The following is a 25,341-nucleotide window of genomic DNA, read 5'->3' as shown; positions in this document are numbered from 1 at the left end:
AACACCTTTTAAGATAACATGGACGGAATCTGAGGTGATTACACTAAGCAAACTAAGTCAGGAAGCAAAAGATAATTGCCAGATGGTTTCACTCATTAAGTGGGATATAAATAACCAAGGCAAATTGACTGGCAAATGCAACAAAAATAACTGAAAAACTATGGTTGCTACCAGGGGGAGAGGGGAAAAGGAGAGGTGGGAGGGGTGGGCTGGAGGGGGCAGATTCGGTGGGACAGCACTGAAACCAGGAGGCAGGTATGCTAAGACAAATGCAAGTACAGATGTGAGAAGCTGCACACCCAGAGCGTCACAGTGCTATGAACCAACAAAAGCATTACAGATTGTGCCGGAGTCATGGTACAGCAGGAAAGAAGGACCTTGCTTTGCATGCTGCTGACGAAGGTTCGATCCCTATTGGGCACCTGCGCCCTACTAGCAGTGATCCCCGAATACAGAGATAGGAGTAATCCCACCGGATATGACCCCAACCTTCCCTTCCATCAGTTAATTAATCAATAAATAGAAAAAGACAAGACTGGGGGCTGGAGCAATAGCACAGCGGGTAGGATGTTTGCCCCAGCATCCCATATGGTCCCCTGAGCACCGCCAGGGGTAATTCCTGAGCACAGAGTCAGGAGTAACCCCTGTGCATTGCCGGGTGTGACCCAAAAAGCAAAAAAAAAAAAAAAAGACAAGACTTTTTTTTTCCCGTTTTGCGGCAGGGGGAGGTCCATGGGCACACTCGGCAGTGCTCAGGGCCTACTTCTGGCTCTGCATTCACAGATCACTCTTGGCAGGGCTCGGTGGACCCCATGAAGTGTCAGGGACGGAGCCCGGGTTGGTCATACCTGCTATACTATCTCCACATGGAAAACACAAATTTTAAAGAATTATCAGATTGATGACTGAATTATGTAACACATTCCATATCATTTGCAAGGTAACCAGGAGACAATATCAAGAGGCTGAGATGGTTCAACAGGCCTCAGGCTCTGCATGAGGGAGCCCCAGGTTCAATCCCTAGTACCAAATGGTCCCCTGAACAGGAAGAAATGACCCCCTGAGTGACCCTGGGAATAGCTCCTAGGTACCACTTATGCTGTACTCTTCCCCCTCCACACCCCTAAAAAGGTTCAAGATATATAGATTTATTTTCTGTTAGTATGGGGTAGGGACTGGACTCCTCCAAATATTCAAAAACAATATTTAGGTGGCGGGGATGTAGCTCAATGCAAAACAGCAGGGCCGGAGAGACAGTACAGCAGATAGGGCGTTTGCCTTGCATGAGGCTGACCAGGATTCCATCCCTGGCATCCCATATGGTGCCCCGAGCACCACCAGGAATAATTCCTGAGTGCAGAGCCAGCAATAACTCCTGAGTATCACCACGTGGCCCCAAAAATACAACAGAAATGGTATAGAGCATATGCTTTGGAAGGGTAAGGCCCCTGGGTTGGATCCCTGGCAAGCGCATGCGCACACGCACACACACACACACATACACAAACACACAAACACACACACAAAGACAAAATTTAAACTACTTTAGAAACATGTCTTTTCCTCCCTTTAGTAAGTATATTGTTATAATTTCAGTAAGTATACTTTAGTAAGTATATTGTATAATTTCAAATTACTATATGCATACAAGCATATCAAGTGATAAGTCAGAAGAATATTAGGAATCCAGAGCAATCTCTTTTTTATTTTTTTTTATTATTTATTTATTTATTTTGCTTTTTGGGTCACACCCGGTGATGCTCAGGGATTACTCCTGGCTCATGCACTGAGGAATTACTCCTGGCGGTGCTTGGGGGACCATATGCGATGCTGGGAATCGAACCTGGGTCGCCCAAGTTGGCTGCATGCAAGGCAAATGCCCTACCCACTGTGCTATTGCTCCAGCCCCACAATCTCTTTTTTAAAAGAGGAGTGAAAGCCAAAAAATAAAGAGGTTCAGCAAACAGTTACACTTTGCAAAAGGAATTAAAAAAAAAAAACAGAATTCACTTAGCCACAGTCAAATGCTAGAATCCACCATTAAAACTCATGTAAATTGTCTGATATCGTTTATGCATAGAAAGCAATTATTTTAATTCAAGTGACAAGATGATACAATGACAAGTCAGAGATTTTTATAATAGTAAAATGTAGTTTGCCCAGCATAAGTTCCAGACTCCAGAACCAAGTTATGTAGGTGGAAACACATCTTTTCCAGTCCAACTTCTTTCTGTGTACGAAGATGACTAATTCTTCCACGTGAGAAGTCAGACCAGACTATATTTTTAGAGGTTGAAAATGCTTAACTGTTTTTTAATTGTATGTCTAATAAATGCAATGCATTCAAAACTATAGATGATGAGAAAAAGAAGAAACAAACACCCAATTCTAACAACCTCTTCTAAAACTATGCCCTCCCCCCACCATCCCCATCTCTCTCTGGGCTACACCTGGTCTGGTGCTCAGGAGTTGCTCCTGGCAGTGCTGGGGGACCCGTGATGCCAGGGACCCAATCTGAGTCTCCCATACACAAAGCATGCACTCTGTATCCTTGGAGCATCTCTCTGGCCCCAATGATGCATATCTGTCCAGACTTTCCTATACATGTGTACATGAAAAAATCACCTTAAATGATAAAAAAAAAAAGACTATACAAAATAGAAATCTAGGTATGAGCCATGCAAAGAGAGTGGCCCCAAAGTTACAATGTAAGGCCCTGTCCAACTCATTCCATAGAAAAACAGATGTATTACTCGTTGGCTACGAAAAGGCTAATTAGGGGTTGGAGCAGTAGAGAATTTGCCTTGCACGTGGCGGACATGGATGACATCCCATATGGTCCCCTAAACATCGCACCAGGAGTAATTTCCGAGTGCAAAGCCAGGATTAACACCTGAGCATAGCCTGGTGTGACCCAAAAAGCAATAAATAAATAAATAAATGGTTAATTACCGTCTACAGGAATAAAAGACATCAGTAGGGCCAATAACTCCCCAATGTGCCAATCAGGGAAGTGGTTACACAAGGGGCAGAGGAATAAAGGGGAAGGAACTGACTCGATGACACTGGTGAAACCCCTCTCTAGGAAGGTAAACAACAGGGATAGAGGGAATTTCTGCCCACAGTGTTGTGGGAAATACTCTAAAGGCCCATTTCCTAGCCCAGAATCACCACTTATTAAGTACGTTTTCGGAAATATGCATCTATGTGGATTTTAACAGCCGTACAAATGGATCACCAGATACAGAGCAGTCATGAGGTGCCTACACAAGCTAGGGAAACAACTATCTATCGGCAAGCGGACTCAAAAGCCATCAACTAATAATAATTTAAAAAAAAAAGCCATCAAGTTCTCAATCTCTCTCTTGTTATACTCGCTCTACACGTTTAGACTGATGCCTTACACCGAATAATTATGACATCATTAAAAAGTCATCCTGATTTAATGCACAGGCTCTTCTACAGATGTTTCATAGCATAAATATTTGATCTAGCAGCTGCCTCTGCCACTACCTTCCTCCCCCCACCCCCACCCCCTAGAGCCTCTGAACAAATGCAGGTTTCATTTCAGCAGGAATTTTTCCTTTACCACAATTATTTCTAGCGCAAGGAACAGTATGTGAGACACATAGCAGGTGTTCAGTAAACATCTGTTCACTGAATGGATGAATGATGCTGGCTGCTCCTTCATATCCTACTACCCACCCCCACCTCCCCATACAACAATTGTAACATGGGAAACAGTAACAGAGCATATGAATAGAGCATATAACTAGAAGAGCTTTCATGGTACCAAATATGTCCCCAGGGAAGTCTGTGCGAAGTCCTGGACCAGCAAGAGCCTCACCGCTGAGCAGATAAGCATTGAAGCAGCACGGATCAAGCTTCAATAGCAACACCAAGTGGCAATACTAAGCAACAGCACAAATAGGCTGATGGGCTTACAGTTCCTTAAAGGGAAAGGGAAATCCCTTTAGAAGTCTCAAAGGAAACACAGGATACGTGAGAAAGGAAATGTCTCAAAACAATCAGAGGTCAGAGGGAGATAAGGGCATTTGCCTTGCACTTGGCCTACAGGGGTTCAATCCCCAGCACCCCATAAGGACCCCTGAGCCCTGCCAGAATTAACTCTTGAGTGCAGAGCCAGGGATAATCCCTGAGTATCACCCAGTGTTGTTCCCCCAAAAAGAGACGGTTTCTTGTGTCGCAATATACAAGTGACTAACTTTATATCTGGAGTCTAAAGAGCAAATCACTCATATGACCTAGGATTTACCAGCTGCATGCTTATCTTTCATTTCACTTATGAGGGGGTTTTATTTTCATTGTAAGCGAAACAACGAATGCCACCATCCGTCTCTCGTTTTATAGTTGTTATTGTTTGGCACAGTGCTTAGAAGTGACTTGAAGATTAAAAAGTCACCCATAGGGGGCTAGAGAGATAGTTCAGTGAGTAAGGTGCCTTGCAGGTGGCTGACCCAAGTTCTATTCCCAGCATCTCATATTCCCCAAGCATATGAGTGATTCCTGAATGCAGAGCTAAGGGAGACTCAAAAACAAAAACAAACAAAAGATAAAATAAAAAGTAACCCATAGGGACCAGAGAGACAGTGCAACAGATACTTGCAATAGGTCATTTGCCTTCATGTGGCCGGGCAAGGTGCAATCCTCACCAATGCGTATGGCCCCCCGCAAGCACCATCAGGAGTGATCTCTGAGCTTGCTGGCTGCAGCCCAAAATAAAAGCTGAAAAAGTCATATTCTCTTTCACATATAGATAACTTACATATATAATTTGTACATGTAGAATTTTTTTACAGGCAATTTTTTTTTTTTGGTGGGAGCACACCTGGTAGTGGTCTGGGGCCCATATGGGATGATGGGGAGCAGACTCAGGTCAGCTGTGTGCAAGGCAAGTGCCTTACCCACTGTACAATCTCTCCAGCCCTAACAGGGAAATTTTAAAAAATTTATTTGGTATATAATCTGAGGCAGGGAAAAAGTATTTTTATAAACCATTTATTCATGGAGTGATAGCACAGCGGTAGGGCGTTTGCCTTGCACGCAGCCAACATGGCCGATCCGAGTTCGATTCCTCTGCCACTCTCAGAGAGCCCAGCAAGCTACCGAGAGTATCTCGCCCGCAAGGCAGAGCCTGGCAAGCTCCCTGTGACGTATTCAATATGTCAGACACAGTAACAACAAAGTCTCCAATGGAGACGTTACTGGGCCCGCTCGAGCAAATTGATGAACAACGGGAGGACTGTGACCGGGATTTATTCATGGGTCAGAGTGATAATACAGTGAGTGGGGCGTTTGCCTTGCACACAATCGAGCTAAGTTTGATACCCTGTAATCCATATGGTCTTCCAAGCTCTGCCAGGAGTGATTTCTGACTGCAGTGTCAGGAGTATCCCTTGAGCATCATCAGGTGTGGCCCAAAAACAAACAAAAATTATTTATTTGTAATTTATCAATTCTAATTTCTAAGAATCTTGTTTTTTACTACTGTGAAAAAACAATAATGTCAATTACCAAATCGTATCAGTACACACACAGGTACAGATACATATAATGCACATATTTGGGTCTGACTTTAAACTTCTAATAATACTTCTGCTATAAATATATTTAAAAATACTTTTTTTCATACTGGCCTATAGTATACAATTAAATGTGAAGTCAATCTGATAGTTCTTGAAATCTTCCCAACAATTTCAAAAATACATAAATAGAATATTTACTTGTTTTAATTTTTATAGAAAATGGAAAATTCTAATTTTTCATCCAGCATAGTTTATTTTATACAAATATAAGACTCATAATTACTCTTTTTTTTAAAAAGTATATAATCTGAAAACTTTATAAAGGCTTGCCAAAAAGGATTTCATTTTTCAGGAGAAATATAACAGTTAAATTATGTACTTAGTATTTTGAACTCTTAGAAAATTTTAAATGTTATAATTAAGGTACATTCTTTTATAGCATGTCACTTTGCCAAGTGTTGAGGCCGTATCTCATTTTATTCTGTGCCAAATGCATGTGGGGAAGAGAATTTAAAGAGACCTCCTGGGCCTAAATTTCCTGGGTTTAGTGGGTGTAAGTCATAACATTTTATCACCAGGTTTTGATTACTGCGTATAGAGTGCCACAAATAACAGTGAAATACTTTACAAAGATTCCAACTACATCATAAATAATCATTCCATCAATACTTATAAGGAACAAAAAGTTTCTCCCATTACACAATCCATTATGTTCGGCATACAGCTTTAAGAAGAACTTATCTAGCATTAAACTTTGAATAAAAAATGTTCTATCCATAATTTCAAAATTATATAAAAGAAAAATTATATAAAAGACTATTAAATCTCCTCCTATATTTGGAAATATAATCCTCTGACCTTATTTCAAGCAGGCCAAATATATATGTATATATGAATGTATATATTTAAACATATATAACAGATATATAAATGGATATATACATGTAGTTTTCCATTCCTTAAGCCACCTGATCCATCGTATTTTGTTATGGCAGCCTGCTGAGCAAATTAAAACTCCAACCAAGGGAGTGTAGTGTTGCCAGCAGCTCAATCTGTACCTGCGGGGCGAGTGCATCAGCCTGATGGCACTTTCAGGCTTCCTGGTTCCCCAAAATTGTCACTGTGCCTCTGGCTGGACTCCAACAACTCGAGACCAAGTTTCCCCAGGAATTAAAAGGCCAAAAGTAAGTGGGAGTCATGTCCACAAATCACCTCCGGCTCAGCTATACAAGTTTATTTATCAGCCTTGCTTCAGAGACCCATAAATAGATCTTGAGAGATATCGAAAGTCACAGTTAATCTCGGACCTGTGCAAGGCTGAGCAGATCAGGGTAAATCGGAGGAGGTGGGGGGGTCAGCCTGGTACCTGCCCAAACAGAGTCCCTGGCAGCTGGCTGCTTCCACAATCCAAAATCACCACCATGCCCCCAGCTGAACTCCACTGTCTTGGTACTGACCTCACAGAGATATTATCTTCTAAAAATTCGAGTATGCAGGTTTTGTGACTGAAATCTCCAGGCTTTCTCAGGGTTGGGTTGGACTACCTCCCCCTACTTCCCCATAGTTCTGGAAGCCTCGGCAGTCACGTCCACACCCCAGAGCTGCAACCCAGTTAAAAAAGCTACTCCAGTCTTAGCTTCCCGATAAAAATACTGAACGCTCTGAACAAACATGATGACCTCTTAGAACCTATATTCAAACTATAATGCACAAAGAGAGAGACAGAGAGAGAGAGAGAGACAGAGAGAGAGAGAGAGAGAGGAGAGAAAGAAAAGTGCCTGCCACAGAGGCAGACTGGTGGGAGGGAAAAGGGGGGATGCTGGTGGTGGAAAATGTACACTGGTGGAGAGAAGGGTGTTAGATCATTATATGACTGAAACCCAACCATGAATAGCTTCATAATGGTCTATTAAAAAATAAAAATGAAATAAATTTTTAAAAACGCTATTCAAAAGAGTACAGCAAACATTTCAGGCATTCAATTGAAATCCCCAGAAGACCACATCTTAGGAGTCAAGGGTTCCTAAAATTTAGTTCAATTTAGAAACAGGCTTGCCTCATAGCAACTAACGACACCTCCAAACAACAACCCAACAAAACTCAGTACTCTTCAAAGGAATACAATATCTCATTTCAAAGATAAATCACAAAGTCCAGCATAATATAAAAATTCCCAGATATGTAAAAGCAATTGCCTACAATCAATATAAATGTAATCAATAATGCCCTGCCCGCTGTGCTATCACTCCAACCCAATCAGTAACATATATCAAATATGAGAATTAGAAAAAAAACATAAAGGACACACAATATAAATTAACACAAAAAACATGCTCACGATAACCAAGAAGACTGTGAATGCTTAGCTGAACAATAAGTATAAAAATCAAAATTCTAGAATGATGAATATAATATTTCAATAACCCGCCAAGAGCTTGAGGAACCCCCAATCCCACCCCTAAAAAAAACCCCAAAAAAGAAAAGTCACAGATCATTAAACACAATATTAAAAAGGTACAAATTTTTGATACTAAACATAAAATCCTTGTGTATTTGGTTTTTTTGTTTTGGGGCCATAACCAGCAATGCTCAGGGGTTACTTCTGGCTTTGCAATCAAGAATTATTATGGCAGGGGCTGAAGCGATAGCACAGTGGGTAGGGCGTTTGCCTTGCACGTGGCCTACCTGGTTTGATTTCCAGCATCCCATATGTTCCCCTGAGCACCGCCAAGAGTAATTCCTGAGTGCAGAGCCAGGCATAACCCCTGTACATCGGCGGGTGTGACCCAAAAAGCAGAAGCAGAAAATAAAATAAAATAATTATTATGGCAGGCAAAAACTCTGTGCCAGGCTATCTTCACCAGGGCACCTCGGAGGGGGGCAGGTTGATTTTTCCCTCCCCACCCCAAGCAGAACCCGGCAGCTGAAAACCTCCAGAATCATACCACCACCATGCTCAAGGCCACTCTTCACACTCTCAGACGAGACTCACTCAAATGGGATCCAGCAGAAAAATCCAGGTATGTGAGCCCCAAGACTAAGACCTCCAAGCCTGCTGGGACCAGGACTGGGCCTCCTTTCCCGAGCTTCTCAGTTTTCCAGTAGCTTGGAAGTCACACCCACAAACTGCCCCCCAGCACCATGTAATCTCATCAATGGCCAAGATCCAGAGACATAAACCAAAGCTCCCCAAAGAGAGCAACGAAGAATGCCGCTTGACCTCGTATACTCTAAACCACTTACGTGCCAAAAGTAGCACACATTTGTTTGGTTTTAACATGCGATAGCACAGCGGGTAGGGCGTTTGCCTTGCACGCAGCCAACATGGCCGACCCGAGTTCGATTCCTCCGCCCCTCTCGGAGAGCCCGGCAAGCTACCGAGAGTACTCAATATGCCAGACACAGTAACAACAAAGTCTCCAATGGAGACGTTACTGGGCCCGCTCGAGCAAATCGACGATCAACGGGAGGGCCTTTACCTTTACCTTATATTCTCTTATATACGAGCTTAAATGGCTCCAGAAAGAAAATACAACATACAACAACCCTCACACACTTCCCTCTTATTGTGGTGGGAAGGTGCTCGGTGGTGGGATTGGTGTTTGAATATTATCTGCAATGAACTATTGTGAACTACTTTATGAAACTAAAATATTAAAAAAAAATTGGGGAAAAAAAAGAGAATGACTATGGTAGGCTCAGGGAACCATATGGGAGGCCGGGGATGGAACCTGAGTTAGCCACATACAAGGCCAGCACCTATTCCTCTGGACTATCTCTCTGGCCACTGCACCAATCAGTACCTTGGGACTCGACTAAAGCAGTGCTTAGATCTTAGAGGAAATTTTGTTTTTTATGTATTAATGATCTTTACCAAAAACAATTAATAGAACAGGCAAAAACTAGCAAAACAATTTTTCAAAAGCAGAAATAAACTGAAAAACAAAAGGACTGAGTAGCATCAATTTGGTATCTAACAGGAAACAACAGCTGAGAGCTTTGCTAAAGATATAAAAATGTTTGGGCTAATTCATTATAAACTAATTCTGGAGCAGTCAATTTTTCTCACTTATAAATAAACGATACATGTTTTTCACTATTTAAATCATCACGCAGGCAGAGAGCTCCGGGGGCTGCCGTGCAGTGAAGGCAGGCAGAGAGGGCCCAGGCTGCCATCCTGGCGCCCCACCGCCGCTCAGGTACTGCCAGGTGTAGCCCTGTTGGTCCCCAGCACAGTGATGGAGGCACCCAAAGCAAGCAAACAACGTAACAACTGAGCATCTGCGGCTGTGGCACGAAGCAAACAAAAGCATCTTGGAAGTCAGCAGGCTGAGCAAATGTGCACTTTGATTCCGGCACCACTGGGAGCAACCTCTGGGCTTCGAGCAGAGAGGTCACTACTGAACATCACTAGGTATGAGCCCCCCCACACTGCCCCCTATACACACACACACACACATAGACATTCACGAATAAATAAATAAATATGTGAGCCTACTGAGTTCCTAGAAAATGTCGTTTTGATTACAATAGTTAAATGTCAATACTTCGACCTGATCGGTTATACACACTTCACCTCCTGGATTATTTCACTGATTCCACTACAATTCCGAGCGAGCATTCTAGAGCCTAGCTTCTGGGGGTGGAGAAATGCTTGTCAACAGTGAAAGCTTCTGAACTCCCAATGACCACAAATAATTCAAAATCAATCTTGTGATGAGGCTCTGGGGTTTCTGGCAGTGTGCAATCATGTTTCACTCGTCGGGTTGAAAGGGGGTCTCAAGTAGAGAAAGTTGAAGAAGTCCCATTCTAGGATGGGAGAGATAGTACAGCAGGGAGCACATTTTACCTTGCATGCGGCTGACCGAGGTTTGATCCCTGGCAGCCCATATGGTCCCCAAGCACCGCCAGGAGTGATTCCTGAATACCAAGCCAGGAGGAATCCCTGAGCACTAGTGGGTGTGGCTCTAAAACCAAAAGGGAAGGGAAAAAACAGTCCCATCCTAGAGTAACCGGAAAAAAAAGTTTCTTCATCTAATTCTCCTTCCCATTTTCATGTTTTCCTTGGTTTGGGGAATTCATTATTATTATTTTTCCGGCAGTGCTGGGGGACCACACAGGGCCTCACACATGCATGGCCAATAACAACATGCAGGGCCAATAACAATACCACTGAGTTACAATACCACAATATCACATACCCAGAATTGTGTTTTGCTCAGGTTGGGGTCCACATCCAGGGGTGCTCAGGAGTCACTCCTGATGGTGCTCTGGGAACCATTTGCAGTACCGAGGGTTGAACCAGAGTTGACTTCATGCAAAGCAAACCTTTAGTCCCCGTACTGTCTCTCTGAACCTATCCCCTAAATTTTTATTGATGAAAATCTTCAGTTTACTCTAGGAAATAACAACGATTCTACTTAAATTACCCTGTTCATGAGGTTGGGGATCAACTGAGTTGGGAGGAGTCCCAGAACCCCCAAGCGCCACTGGTATGGCCCCAAAAAACAAACTGCAACATTTGTTATGATCCAAAATGAAAACCCAGGCATACAGACTGCGGGGCCAGTTCAATCTTGCCACTCCACGGCACTTCCAGCACGGTGGAAAGCAACCCCTTGCCCAGCACAGAGCCAGAAGCAGCCCCTCACCACCCCCTAATTTAAAAATAAGTGCAACAAAAACCTTACGGCTGTAAATATTAGTAGCTCAGAAATTACGTGATTATTAACACTACAGAACAGCTTTAAAACATGTCATCTATGCTAAACCATGTACAATTCAATTCACTTGAAATGTAAATTGCTCATTTTCAATCAAGAAGATTTTTCAATCAAAAAGATCGCTCATTTTATAAATGTGGAAACTGAGATACAAGACAGATACGAGCACCAGCTAATATGAAAGAAATGAGGGGTTATCATCTGGGCCTAAAATTTAGCTCAGGGTGTGTTTGAACACGCTGAATTGTCACTTACCTGTGATTTGTTTGGAACTGCTACATGAGTTATTCCCACAAGGGCGTCTGCCTTGCACGCAGCCAACATGGCCGACCCGAGTTCGATTCCTCCGCCCCTCTCGGAGAGCCCGGCAAGCTACCGAGAGTATTCGATATGCCAGACACAGTAACAACAAAGTCTCCAATGGAGACGTTACTGGGCCCGCTCGAGCAAATCGACGATCAATGGGAGGGCCTTTACTTTTACTTTACTTACTTTTCTATTGGGCCCAGCAGTGTGGGGGAGGGGAGAGGAAGCCTGGGTGGGGTAAGGGCACAGCACTATCAGCTGAGCCACATTCTGGCCAACCAGCTAGTGTTCAGTCTGCCTGTGTATGAACATTTAAATACTTGTACTTCCGTTTTTCCATTAGAGGAAAGACCAGGCAGTATGCTATGATGAAGTCCACTGACTCTATCATCTGACAATAGAACACACTGCAGCTCTGGGGGAATATAAAGCACCATCACCTCTCCTCATGTGTCATCACCATTTTTTTAGGAAAACCAGACAGAGCGGAGAGAAGTGGCACAAAGGGTAGACAGGAAGGAGAGGGGAAATAAAGTTAAAAATGGCCTTTTAATTTCTTTTAGTATTTTAGTCATGTATTTTAAAGACAAGGGGTACAGGGCCAGTTTTTATACCACTACAAGTTCACTTTCTCTTGGCTGGTTTTGCAGGACGTCCTCTCTAATGCCGTGTCCCTTCCCAACTGGGCATAAATACCTCTACATTAAGCAACAGGACAAAAGCATAAACGCAACAAGTGTAATTTATATTGCAAGAACTGGGTCATCAGGAAGCTTCATGTGCGAGGCAGTTAAGAGACCTGGGGAAAAAGCCAGGGAGTCCTCAATCCATTCACAAGCCAAAAAGTCACAGGGTGAAATGACAACAAACCCTTGGACTCTGACAGAGGGTAGGGAAAGAGGGGCAGAGCCGAAGTGACCTACAGACAACAGTGGAAGGGGACAACAGTGGAAGGCTTGCGGCACTCAGGAGGCGGTGGAGGTGCACTCTTTTCGAATACCTTCAGAAGCACGATCAGTAACACTATTGTAAACCAACTGCCCTCCATGAAAAGGAAGGCACAGATGGAAAAATCAAAAGCAGTGTGGCCAGGGGCTGGGGAGACAATTCGGAACTCTGGAGCTACAAATGGAAGGGTAGGGGGAGTGAGGTTAGAAGGGAGTGTGAGGACTGATGCCCCCGTGACAGTGATAGTGGAAATCACTCTGGACGAGAACTGAGTGCTGGGGAGGTAAACGATGTCACATGGTAACTTCTCAGTACCTGTAGGGGGGGGAGGGGAGAGAGAGAGAAAGTGAGAGAAAGTGAGAGAGGGAGGAAGAGAGAGGGAGAGAGAGAGAGAAAAAGAGAGGGAGAGAGGGAGAGAGGGAGGGAGGGCGAAAGGGAGGGAGAGAGGGAAGAAGAGAGAGGGAGAGAGAGGGGGAGGGAGGGAGAGGGAGGGAGGGAGAGAGAGGAAGGGAGGGAGAGAGGGAGGGAGGGAGGGAGGGAGGGAGGGAGGAAGAGAAAAAGGGAGGGAGAGATAGGGAGGAAGAGAGAAAGGGAGGGAGGGAGAGGGAGAGAGAGGGAGAGAGAGAGGGAGAGGGAGGGAGAGAGAGGGAAGAAGGGAGGGAGAGGAAGGGAGGGAGAGAGGGAGGGAGGGAGGGAGGGAGAGGAAGGGAGGGAGGGAGAAGAAGGGAGAGAAAGAGAGGGAGGAAAAGCACCTACCAAGGCAGCAGGCAGGGGAGGGGAGGCAGGTGGAAAGGGTAGAAGAAGGGAAACTGGCGACATTGGTCGTGGGAAATGCAGACTGGTGATGGGGCGGGCATTGGAACGTTGTATGGCTGAAACCCAGCCATGAACAACCTTGTGACTGTGTATCTCATGATGACTCAGTTTTGTTTTGTTTTTTCAGGTGGGGAGGGGAGCTGGAGCTCATGCTTTGCATGCAGGAGGCCCCAAATTCGATCTCCAGCACCACATGGTCCCGAGTACCACTGGGAGTGACTCCAAGCACTGCTCAGGAGTAGCCTGCAAGCACCGACCCCTGGGGCAAAGTACAAACAAGGAACTGACAAAGCCAGGAGGGCACCATGGGTGACTGCCGGACCCAGCTGACTGAGGGCAACACTCCACACGTTCCACCTGCACCCTGTGAGGCAGTGCCAGAGACTGGCTCTGCCCTGGTGGAGTAAGACCCACACCCACAAAGCACGGGAGACTTGCTCCTCTATGCCCATCTCTGAGATTAGCTTACAGGTCTTAAAGTAGATCATCTCCACTCAAAGCTGACACACTGCTCTCCTTTGCACGAAGTGAAGTTCAACGATGACCAGGCTTTAAAAAGCTAGAAAAACTCAACACGGCAGGCACTAGAGGCCATCATGCTCAGTGGAACCAGTCAGAAGGAAGGAGACAGAAAAAGAAAGGGAGGGAGAGATAGGGAGGAAGAGAGAAAGGGAGGGAGAGAGAGGGAGAGAGAGAGGGAGAGAGGGAGGGAGAGGGAGGGAGAGAGAGGGAAGAAGGGAGGGAGAGGAAGGGAGAGAGGGAGGGAGGGAGGGAGGGAGGGAGGGAGGGAGGGAGGAAGAGAGAAAGGGAGGGACTTAATGAGACACGGTAGCACAGCACCAAACGGTCTAGGGTCATGCTCCAACTAAGGCATCATAGTTGGAGAACTGAGCCCCACTAGCAGGGTAGCAACAAAGGGCCAAAGGCAGCATGGCTGGAGAACTGACCCCACCAGTGAGTCGGGGGGAGAGGGCTCAGAAGGAAGGATGTTGAGATCCTTGGGAGAGGGAGGTGGGTACAATGGTGAAGGTTGTGGTATTGGAATTATGTGCATGAAAAAAATCATCATTAATAGTAATATAAATGACAGAATCTTAATTTAAAGAAAAAAACTGCAAAAATTAAGTGAAAAAAAAATGATGTTAGCTGGGCCAGAAAGAGAGCTCAAAGTCTGGAGCTAATGTTTTGCACAGGGGATACCCAGGCTCGATCCTGGCACCCCTTGTTCGCTGGTGTAGCCTCTGAGCACCATCAGGTGTGCCCACCCCAACCAAAAACAGACTGAGAAAGTTAAAAAAAAAAAGGCCAGGACATAGCTCAGTGAGATGTATGAAGCCCTGGGTTTGAGTCACAGCACCAAAAGAAAGAAAAAAGGAAAGAAAAAGTTAAGCAATATGCGAGTATTCCTGAGCAAGTACCCAGCATCAATAGTCATAGATAAACACACACTGAAACCACAAGGTGAAATTCCAAAAACTAAAGGACCACATATGACTTCTGATAGAAAATTGAAATTATAGGCGCTAAAATAAAGAGGGTGGGGGCTGGAGTGATAGCACAGTGGGTAGGATGTTTGCCTTGCACACGGCGACCTGGGTTTGATTCCCAGCATCCCATATGGTCCCCAGAGTACCGCCAGGAGTAATTCCTGAGTGCATGAGCCAGTAATCACCCCTTTGCATCGCCAGGTGTGACCCAAAAAGCAAAAACAAATAAATAAAATGAAATAAACAGGGTGGTGACCAGAATGTACTAAATTTTCTAGGCACAAGGTCCATCAAACTGACCTCCCAAAGTTCCACTGTTACACTAAACACAAACATTTATTCACTATCAAGAAAAAGCCTAGGGAGGAAATGTTCTCAAATAAAATTCCAGGGCTGCAGGGGCTAGCTCTGGTGACAGAGCACACACTCTTATGAGTAAAGCCCTGGGCTCGGTCCTTGGCAATGAACTGATTCCCGAGCACCACCAGGTGTGTGGCCTCGGTGGCCCCAGCACCACTAGAAGTGGCACACACAGCAGCCCTGCACTGGGGGTGATCGCTCTAAACGAAAGGCACTTCCCGGGCCAGAGTGTGTAGGGTGCCTGCCTTGAATGTTGCAGATTTGGGTCCAGTTCCCCACACCACATACAGTCCCCAAAATGCACCAAGAGTGATCCCTGAGCACAGAACCAGGAGTGATCCCTGAGCACCACCTGGCATGGCCCAAAAACCAAACCAAAACAAAAAATGTATTTTCCCCTACAATATTCCATCTTAGGTGCTTTTAGCATTGCTGAAGCGAAGCATCACACATGCTAAGGTTACTTTAAACAGAGCTTTTAGTACAAACTGCTAAGAGCATTCACCCAGTGACAAACGAAACCGCTGCAGGTAACAGTAAAAGGTGTCACAGTTCAAATCACCTACAATTCTGAGTCACATACCAGAGACTGCTTAAGGCAGATTACTTGCTTCGATCAAAGGCCCTGAGTTCGTTGCCTGGCACTGCATGGCCCCACACTGCCAAGTTCAGCCCCAAAAGGCTGAGAGTGGACCCTACTGTGTAACACTGGTTTGTCCTTGCTCCTCCCTCAGGGAGCTTAGGTTTACTGAGGTACTCCCATCACAGTGCTCCCGAAACACATCCAATTCCATGAGGCACTAATAATCCTATATTGCTTTTCTCTTTCCTTTATGTCCTTTGCATGGTTTAGCAGTGTCCTTTTTGTATAGACGCAGGAAGACAGTTGATGCTATGCTTTTGTAACATGGAAGTTAATTTACTCTGAATAATGTTTACTCCTAAGCATCCATCATATTTACTTAAGTCTCAGTTGCTGTTATTTCCTAACACCCACCAAAGGAAGGTGCTGACAAGAGACTTGGATGGACCCAGATTAAGCTGTAAGCAACCCTGGCATAGAAAAGGGACAAGCTAAGTGCTGTAAGAATAATTGTAAGAGCATGGTCATGGAACAAACTCTGTCATGAGCAAAAAGAAGTAACTCAACAAGGACCCTGCTGGAGTTAATGGTTCTCGGCTACCAAATGCCCGCGTTCCGCATCCACACTTTTTGAACTCACAGGACCCTATTTAAGAAAGAAAGAAAGGAAGAAAGAAAGAAAGAAAGAAAGAAAGAAAGAAAGAAAGAAAGAAAATGCCATTATAATGCTTAGGCTTCTCATAAGCAAGAGCCTGGTAAGAAGACATGTACTGACCATGGAAGTTTTCAGTTACACTAAAAAAGCAGCGCTTCCAGGGTGGGTATAAGTGAATACAAGAGGGGCCAGCTCAGGGGCTTACAGTGCCTGCTTCACAAGTATAAGGCAGGAAGGCCAATGCTTAGTGCCACCACATGTGACACGTGCCACCTTGGCAGCTCTGCTGAGATGCCCAGCACCTGCGATTCCCAGTTACGCTACACAAAGAGTTTTATGTGTAAGCAACCATGGCCTGACCCCTGGAACACACCACAGCCCCAAAGATGTGACGAAAAAGCTGTGCCATGGCCTGGAAGTAGGAATTCTGGTGAGGAGCTAGAGCAATAGCACAGTAGGTAGGCTGTTTGCCTTGCACACAGCCAACCCAGGCTCGATTCCCAGCATCCCATATGGCCCCCCAGAGCACTACCAGGAGTAATTCCTGAGTGCAGAGCCAGGAGTAACCCCTGTGCATCACCAGACGTGATCCAAAAAAAAAAAAAAAAAAAAAAAAAGAGAAAACCTGGTGACCTGGAGAGCACACTACAACCAGAAAGAGTGTGACCCTGGGCCAGGGACGTGGCTCAGTAGGACAGTATTCTTCTTCTTGGATGCTCCGTAAAAGAGAATTATTCTTCTAGGAAATTACTTGCCTTGCACATGTAAGGCTCTGCATTCTGTTCCCAGGACCACCTGGTCCCCCGTATACCACCAGGAGCAGCCCGCATGCACCACAACAAAAGGACTGTGACATGAGTGAGCACCGGGCCCAAGAGTGTGAGCCCTACAATCTGCTGTGTGAAGCCCATAAACCACCACAATGAAAAGTACATGAGCAGGGAACAGGAGTGGTAGAGTGGGTAGGGCACTTGCCTTGCACATGGCCAACCAGGGTTCGACCCCCAGCATTGTATAAGGTCCCCCCAGTCCTGCCAAGAGTGAAGAGCCAGGAGTAAGCTCTGAGCACCGCTGGGTGTGGCCCTCCAAATCACGGTCATGGTCATGGTCCTCCCATTGTTCATCAATTTGCTCGAACGGGCCCAGTAACGTCTCCATCATGAGGCTTGTTGTTACTGTGTTTGGCATATTGAATACGTCAGGGTAGCTTGCCAGGCTTTTGCCATGCGGGCGAGATACTCTCGGTAGCTTGCCGGGCTCTCCAAGAGGGGCGGAGGAATCGAACCCGGCTCGGCCGGGTTGGCTAAGCACAAGGCAAACGCCCTACCGCTGTGGTATCGCTCCAGCCCAGTCCCCGAATTAAATAACATAAAAAAGACAGTAAGTCCCTCATCCATGAGAACTTTAACACCATATCCCTCAGCGCTATCATATACAGCTGAGGTCACATGGTCATGACTATACGATTCCTGGGACCTTCAGTTTTCCACAAGTGGATTTCTGCTTTGGAGGCCACAGAACAGATTTAACAAGCCGACACAAGCACATGCCCCTGCCGGCTCACCAGGGAATGTGGTTAAATGAACACAAACTACGGCACAAATACCACCAGCAGTGAAAGTGAAAAAAAAAAAAATGACAGGCTACCAGTCAGTAGTAAGTGGCACAGAGACAGAAACCAGCAGGAAAGCTCACCAGGATGGAAAGTGGAGGGAAAAGGTGATGCAAATGAGGACGAGAGGCAGAGCGCAGAACAGGCAAGCCTAGACTCAGGAAGGAGGCAGGAAGACTAGAAAAACTGGGGATGGAGCAATCGGATGGCAGGTAGGGTGTGTCTGCCTTGCAAGCAGCTGACCCAGGTTTGATCCCTGGCACCCCATGATGGTCTCCAGAGCACCACCAGGAGTAGCCCCTGGGCATCACCAAGTGTAGCCCCAAAACAAAATAAAACAAAAAAGGACTAGAAATATCAGTTCAGGACCTAAGGAAGCAATATCCTCCCTTCAACTACTCAGAGCTGGACCTTCTCATTGTGGCTCAGTCCTCCGTGCTCCACTTTTCCCATGGAATTCCAGAGGACAGGGGCCAAACCAGGATTGTCCTGGGATGACAGATCCCAGTGTCTAATGCCGACATCCCCTTCGCCGCAGAACTGAAAAGAAGTGACACGTGAGAATGTGTGTCTATATTTTCTCCCTCATAACCTCCCCCAACACATTATAGTTTCAAAGAAATTGAACAGAAGGAAAATCAAATACAGATTCGCAAAAAAAACGCAATAAATTCTTTCTAGAGTACTAATGCTACCATATCGAACATAGCCTCTGGGGGATGAGATTCTGTCTCAAAGAAGTACCAGCCTTCCGAGCCTCCAGGCTGCTTCCATTTCACAAGCTGGATACTACGAACTGCCCCAGTAGAGCTTTCATCTGGGTTGGGATGGTGCCTTCCATGAGACTCTACATCTACCAAAGGAACAGGATTTCCTTCCAACAGTGCCAGAGTGATAATATAGGGAGTAGGGCACTTGCCTTGCAATTCAGGTACCCCCCCCCACACACACACACACACCCCGCTCTGGCATCCCCAGAGAACCTCCAGGAGTGATTCCTAATTACAGAGTCAGGAGTGACCCTTGAACATCCCTGGGTGTGGCCAAAAAAGAAAAAGAAGCAAAATAATCCTTCCAATTGCACAAGATTCTGCAGGTGAATTCTGAAGGTGACAGTGCTGTCAGGACAGGCTGGGAAGAAAGCGGCCAGTGTCAGCACCATCCTGGGCAGTGTCCGCCTGCAGGTCCTGGTCTTCTCTTCCAGGACAACCACTGCCTACATGAAGACCTGTGAAAGCATCTGTGTAATTTGGAGTACAGTCACACTACACAACAACTGTCTACATGTGAGTATGTGTTCTCCTTTTAGACTGGGTTATTTGAGCAGAGAGATTCAGTCTACTAATTTTGTGTGCGGTGTTTCCAGTTCTTAGCATGATATCTGATACATGATGATCACACAAGGCATGTGTGTTAAAGGAAAGGTGAACACAGGTAAAACAAACACAAGACAATGTTCATAAAAATCTGCATGAATCAAGGTAGGAGGGAAAGCCAATGATAACGAAAGGGACATTTTTGCAGGTACCCAAAGTTATTGGAAACAAAGACTTGACTGTTTGAAGGGTGGTGAGGATCCTGGTTCAAAGCCCAAGCACTGCTAGGAGCAACCCCTGAGCACAAAGTCAGAAGTGAGCCTTGGGCACCACCTGGGTGTGGCCTGAAAACACACAAACAAGCTCACAAAATCAAACAGGGGTTGAAGAGTTGAATGGCTGAACAGATCTCTCCTTTGCCTGGAGGAGGCCTGGTTCCATCCCCGCTACCAGCTGCTAGACTGGTCCCCTGAGTCTGCAGGCAGTAACCACACCCCACCCCGCCCCCAAACACACAGAATCAGGAGTAGTCCCCTAGCACCGCCAAGTGTGGCCCCCAAACAAACTAAGTAAATAAAAGCAAAACAGGAAGAGCACCTCTACCAGTTTTCAATCAGAAAGCTTTTGGGGAAATTTTCAGGTTAAGAAACCATTCAAACAAGAGTCAGGAGAATTGGTCGACGGTTGGAAGCCTGCCTCAAGTGCTGAGGGTCAAGCCAGTTGTGATAGAGAAGGGACCACCATGACAAAGACATCTGGAAATGATCACTCTGGATAAGAACTGCGTGCTAAAACAGGTAAAGGAACAAAGACGATAACCTCTCAGTATCTGTATTGCAAACCATATGCCTAAAAGGTGGGGTGAGAAGAGAGAAAGAGGAGGGGGAGAGGGAAGGAAGGGGAGGGGAGGGGAGGGGAGGGGAGGGGAGGGGAGGGGAGGGGAGGGAAGGGAAGGGAAGGCAAGGCAAGGCAAGGCAAGGCAAGGCAAGGCAAGGCAAGGCAAGGCAAGGCAAGGGGGAAGGAAGGAAGGAAGGAAGGAAGGAAGGAAGGAAGGAAGGAAGGAAGGAAGGAAGGAAGGAAGGAAGGAAGGAAGGAAGGGTGTCTGGTGGGTTGGGGTATGGGGGAACTAGAGACATTGGTGCTGGATGTTGGATCATTGTACGCCCCAAACGAAACCCCATTATGAACAATCTTGTGACTGTGCATCTCACGGTGATTCAATTTAAAAATAAAATACATTTTTTAAAAAGAATCCATTCTACAGTTTAAATCTAAAAACTTTATTCTATTTTGCCCCTTGTTTTCTTTCAACAAGACAAAACGAATGTCTTCACAATAATACAAAAAGGTACAGGTCTCAACTGTAACCACGGAAGAAACTGTTAGCTGCTTCCTAAATTTATGCCACTCACCAGTGCTAAACTATCAAGAAAAAGGCTGAAGGCTAGAGATTGAAGAGCGTGTAGGGCACCTGTCTTGCACAAGGCCAACCTGGGTTCCATCCTGGGACCACATATGGTCCCCAGAGCCCACAAGGAGTGATCCCTGAGTGCAAAGTCAGAAGCAAACCGTGGGTCCTCCTCCATCCCCACCGCCCCCCCCCCCAAATTGATGAACGAAATGAAAAAGAAAAAAAAAAATTGAAGGACATTCAAGGAGGGCCAGAGACATAGTAAAGTGGGTAAGGCTCTCGCCTTGCACAATCCAGTTGGGTCCAGGTTCAAGCCCAGAATACAGTCCCGGGGGCGGGGGGGGGGGGGGGGGGCGGGGGTGTTCCACCCATGCCCACAGCCAGGTAGTAAACCCTGAACAGGTGTAGTCCACCTCTCCTTCCAAAGGATCAAAACCATAATCCTAAGGACCACGAAAGAAACAATCCTATTTTTTCTAAGCTCTCCCGATCCACAAAAATTTAAGACCTGCAGCTGTTCAGCCCTGCTTGGAGACGCGAGGGTTTTGCTTTTCCAGCTTTAAGCCACCTGTCCCCAGCGCGGGTGCCCTCCGTGCACGGTCACACTTGCAACGACTGTAAACCCTGCATGAGCTGTCAGGGTGTTGGAGCATCTGCCCCGGAAAAAAATAAGCTCTTTTACTGGAATTAAACGGGGGTGGGGGGGGGGGGAGACTGGGGGACAATGACTGTAAACCCTGCATGAGCTGTCGGGGCGTTGGAGCATCTGCCCAGGGAGAAACAGGCTCATTTGCTGGAACTGAATAGGGGGCAAGTAGAGATGTGCAGCGGCGGGTTGCAGCGACCCGACGGGGTCCCCCTCCCCTGCCCACCCAGAGCAGGATCCTTTGCTTAAGTGGGAAGGGACACGGCTGTCACCAGCTCTAGGAGGAGCAGGAAGTCTGGATCCCCAACCCCGCAATTGCTTCATCGGTCCAAGACAGCCCAGGCGGTCCCTGGTCTTCCGCGGGGCAAGAGGGCAACAGTTGCCTCCTCTCGTCGTCCCCCTCAGGGGAGGACAGCAGGCAGGCGGCAACGACGCGCCGGGGTCGCCCCCAGCGGACAGCGGCGCCGCCCCCCTTCTCCGGCTCCCGTAGGACTCCCCCGGGAGGGGGGCCCCAACCCAGACGCCGCGGCCGCCGCCCACTTTCTAGCACAACAAAAACATCGGCCCGAAGCCCCGGGCCCAGCCCTTACCCACGTCTTGCTCGAAGGGGTTGGCGCTGAACAGAGGCATGTCGGCGGCGGCAGCGCCCAGCTGGCGGCGCTCGGGCTGGGGCTCGGCGGCGGCCGCTCCCGTGGGCTGGGCCGCAGCCGCCACTTCCTAGTCGGCTCGGCTCCGCGTCGGCCACTTCCGCCCGCGCAGCTGCCCGCGCCCCTGCCTGTCAGGCCCGAGATGGGTCGGCGCCCCGCGTTCCGCCCCCGTCCCTCGGGAAGCCCCTCCCGCCCAATCGGGGGAGCATTCTCTCCGCGCCCCCGGTCGGCGTCGCCCGCCTCGGGGGTTGAGGACAGTACCAGTCCCAACAATGAACAGGCGATCGTCGTGGCCACCTCACCATGCTTAGGACCCCTCCTTCCCTGGGAGCCGCGGAGTGGGGTGGTGGGGTCCTTTGGAGCCGGAAGTTGTCGGCGCTGGGAAGGCCCGAAGCTGTAGTGCCGCTGACGGCCCGGCAGGGGGCGCGGTGGCTCGGGTTTCTCCGCTTGGGGGCGCGGGGGGGTTGACCGGGCTCACCCAAGTCAACAGGTGAATTGGTGGTTGTGGATTCCTGGAGCGGCAAAGCCAGTCCCAGGCGCCCGTGGACGTGCGCGGCATTGGCGTTTCACGATCCCGTAGCCCCGGAAAGGGTCCGGGAGCGGAGGTGGCTTTCCGAGAAGGGTTTGCCCGGGGCCGGGAGGTTTAACGACGTTCTGCACCCTCCCTTAGCCGGGGTCCCACTAGCCTCGCTTTTGCACGCTCCTCTTTGCGTGTCCCCTGTGATCTGCTCTGGTAATGCCAAAATGAGTGGGAAAAGGAGAGAGAGAAGGAAGGTGCCACAGAGGCAGAGGGTGGGATGGCGTGGGGGTGGCGGGAGGGAAACTGGAGACGTTTGGTGGAGAATGTGCACGGGTGGAGGGATGGGTGTTGGATCATTGTATGACTGAGAATCGTGAAAGCTTTGTAACTCTATCTCACGGTGAGTCAATAAAAACAAATGAATGAGAAACACCCCCGTGTTCAAGGCTTTAGAGTGGCAGTGGATCATGTGCACACTTGACAACATGTGTTTGACCCCGGTCAGAAGAAGACTCAAGATTCACATTCCCAATGGACTGAGCAAGCTATAAATCTTATGAAGTACAAGCAGCCTTCCCTCTCTCTCTCTCTCTCTCTCTCTCTCTCTCTCTCTCTCTCTCTCTCTCTCTCTCTCTCTCTGTCCTTTACTTATACTTTTGGTGTCCGTGGCATTTAATCATTTTTTAATATTATTTTTATAAAGTTGTTCGCAATAATTTATTACATTCAGTATTCCAACACAACACCAATCCCACCACCGTTAGATCTTCCCACCATCATATTTCGAATTTTTCCACTCCTACCCCAAAGCCTGCCCCCAAAGCAGGAACTAAATAAATTATTTTGTATTGCTTGTTATGAATAATCCACTAAAAGTGATCCAAAACAGTTTCCTTAGAGGAAAAATTGTTGTTTTCAACCTGGAGCCATTAGTTCCTTGTACACGAGATTACTAACATGTTAAAGGTTGAACGTTGTGAGCATCTATATATATATATATATATATATATATATTATTTTTTCAAGATTGGTTGTCTTCTACTTTACACTCCAAAAAATGTGATGTGCTATTCTTGGTACATCAGTGGCCCAGAGTATGAGATGTCACAGCCACACACTCTAAAATTCTGAATAGGGTGATACAGCTGAGGTTAATTTATTTTTACCTGGATGGTGACTTTGGAGTTCGGAGGCATCTCTGCAGAGTGTTGCTCTTGTGTTGCTCTCTTCCGAGAGATTTATTTACGAGTCTCTGGATCATGGCCATTAATGAGCTTATATGGTGCCAGAGGTAGTTCATGGGCATGACTGCCAGGCTCCTGGAAGAATAGGCAAATGGAAGGAAGGCACCCATTCCTGACTCTGTGCTACTTAATCATTTCTTAACATAAAATGTAGCATGTGTTTTTGTATCTCCATTTTTTAATTTCTTATTTTTATTTTAAAAGAGTTCACAATAATTGATTACATTCAATATTTCAACATTAGTTCCACCACTATTACCCCTTCCCACTACCATTATTTCTAAGTTTTCCACCACCACTCAAGCCTGCTCCACAGGCAGATGCTAGATAATTTATTTTATATTGCTTGTTATGAATAGTATAAGATATGTAAGGGTCTATCACTCAGTGATCCAACAGAAAAGCAAAAAAGAAAAAAGTATGAAATATCATTAGGCTGCGAAAGCAGCTGCACACTTCTGGTATTCTAAAAATCTAAATAATTGGGGACCGTGGGGCTGGAGCGATAGCACAGCAGGTAGGGCGTTTGCCTTGCACCCAGCCAACATGGCCGACCCTGGTTCAGTTCCCAGCATCCCATATGGTCCCCCGAGCACCACCAGGAGTAATTCCTGACTGCATGAGCCAGAAGTAACCCCTGAGCATTGCCGGGTGTGACCCAAAAAGCAAAAATAAAATAAAATGAAAAATAATTGGGGTCCGGAGCCATCCCTGGTGTTTTCAGTCACTGGTCTCACATACCTGGGGTTTTCAGTGGATTTATTCTCTTGCATGGGGCCCAGGACAAGTCTGTGAAGATAGGCTGTGAGGGTGGCGGTGATTGGTTTCCCAAAGTTTGGGGCTGCTGGGGTTCATCTGGTACAGGCGGAGAGAGAGAATGCCTGCTCCCATCTGAGGTGCCCTGGTGAAATCAGCCCGGTGCATGGTCTGGAGCCATCCCTGCAGCAAGCTGCTCAGTTCTGAGATTCATTTGTGAGTCTCTCTATCTCCATGTTTTAGACAAACTACAATCATCTGTTTCAGTCACTGCTCTAGTGCAGGCATCTAAGATGAGTGCTAGGCAATAATAGGTGCCCAGTTAACACCTGTTCAAGGCAGCAAGGAATGTACAACCCAACACCTTGTTTCAGCCACTAATAAACCGCCATTATTGATGTGTGGGCTTGCAATTTTCAATGCTTTTAAAGTACTGAGAACCACTTCAGTGTTTTGGCAATAGGTCACCCAAGACTAGTTGACAACCTCTGGAGCAAAGATTTGGTGCATCGGGAGTCACTGAGGTAGGAAGCCTGCATGGCAGGCATGAGGCTGCCAGTATCACCACCGCCTGCATCCCTTGATACACATGGCTTGTGGCAGCCTACTCTGTGATTCCCTGTGCCACATGCACAGCAGCCAGGTGTGTGCAAACACTACCACTAAATCGTGGAATCCCCGGGAAGTACAGCAACTAAGCATGTTGCACCCAGTGAGGACCACCACAACATGGGTAAGGTAACAAGCTGGTGAACCTGGTGCCTA

General features: G+C 46.7%; 1 protein-coding gene across 2 annotated transcripts in view; it reads right to left on the bottom strand.

The window, feature by feature from the left end:
* Window positions 1–22,097, bottom strand: part of STAM2 (signal transducing adaptor molecule 2) — a 67,785-nt gene extending 45,688 nt beyond the window's left edge. For both annotated transcript variants that reach the window (XM_056117642.1, XM_056117641.1), the window contains exon 1: window positions 22,000–22,097. In XM_056117642.1, coding sequence (XP_055973617.1) covers window positions 22,000–22,039 — 40 coding nt within the window. In that variant the 5' untranslated portion in view covers window positions 22,040–22,097. The remainder of the gene's footprint in view (window positions 1–21,999) is intronic.
* Between the last annotated feature and the right edge of the window lie 3,244 nt (window positions 22,098–25,341).

Source organism: Sorex fumeus, unplaced genomic scaffold (genome assembly GCF_029834395.1).
Source record: "Sorex fumeus unplaced genomic scaffold, SorFum_2.1 ptg000035l, whole genome shotgun sequence".
Classification (NCBI taxonomy): Eukaryota; Metazoa; Chordata; class Mammalia; order Eulipotyphla; family Soricidae; genus Sorex; species Sorex fumeus.
Note: the sequence above shows the minus strand (reverse complement) of the source record. Positions and strands in the feature narration are given on the sequence as shown.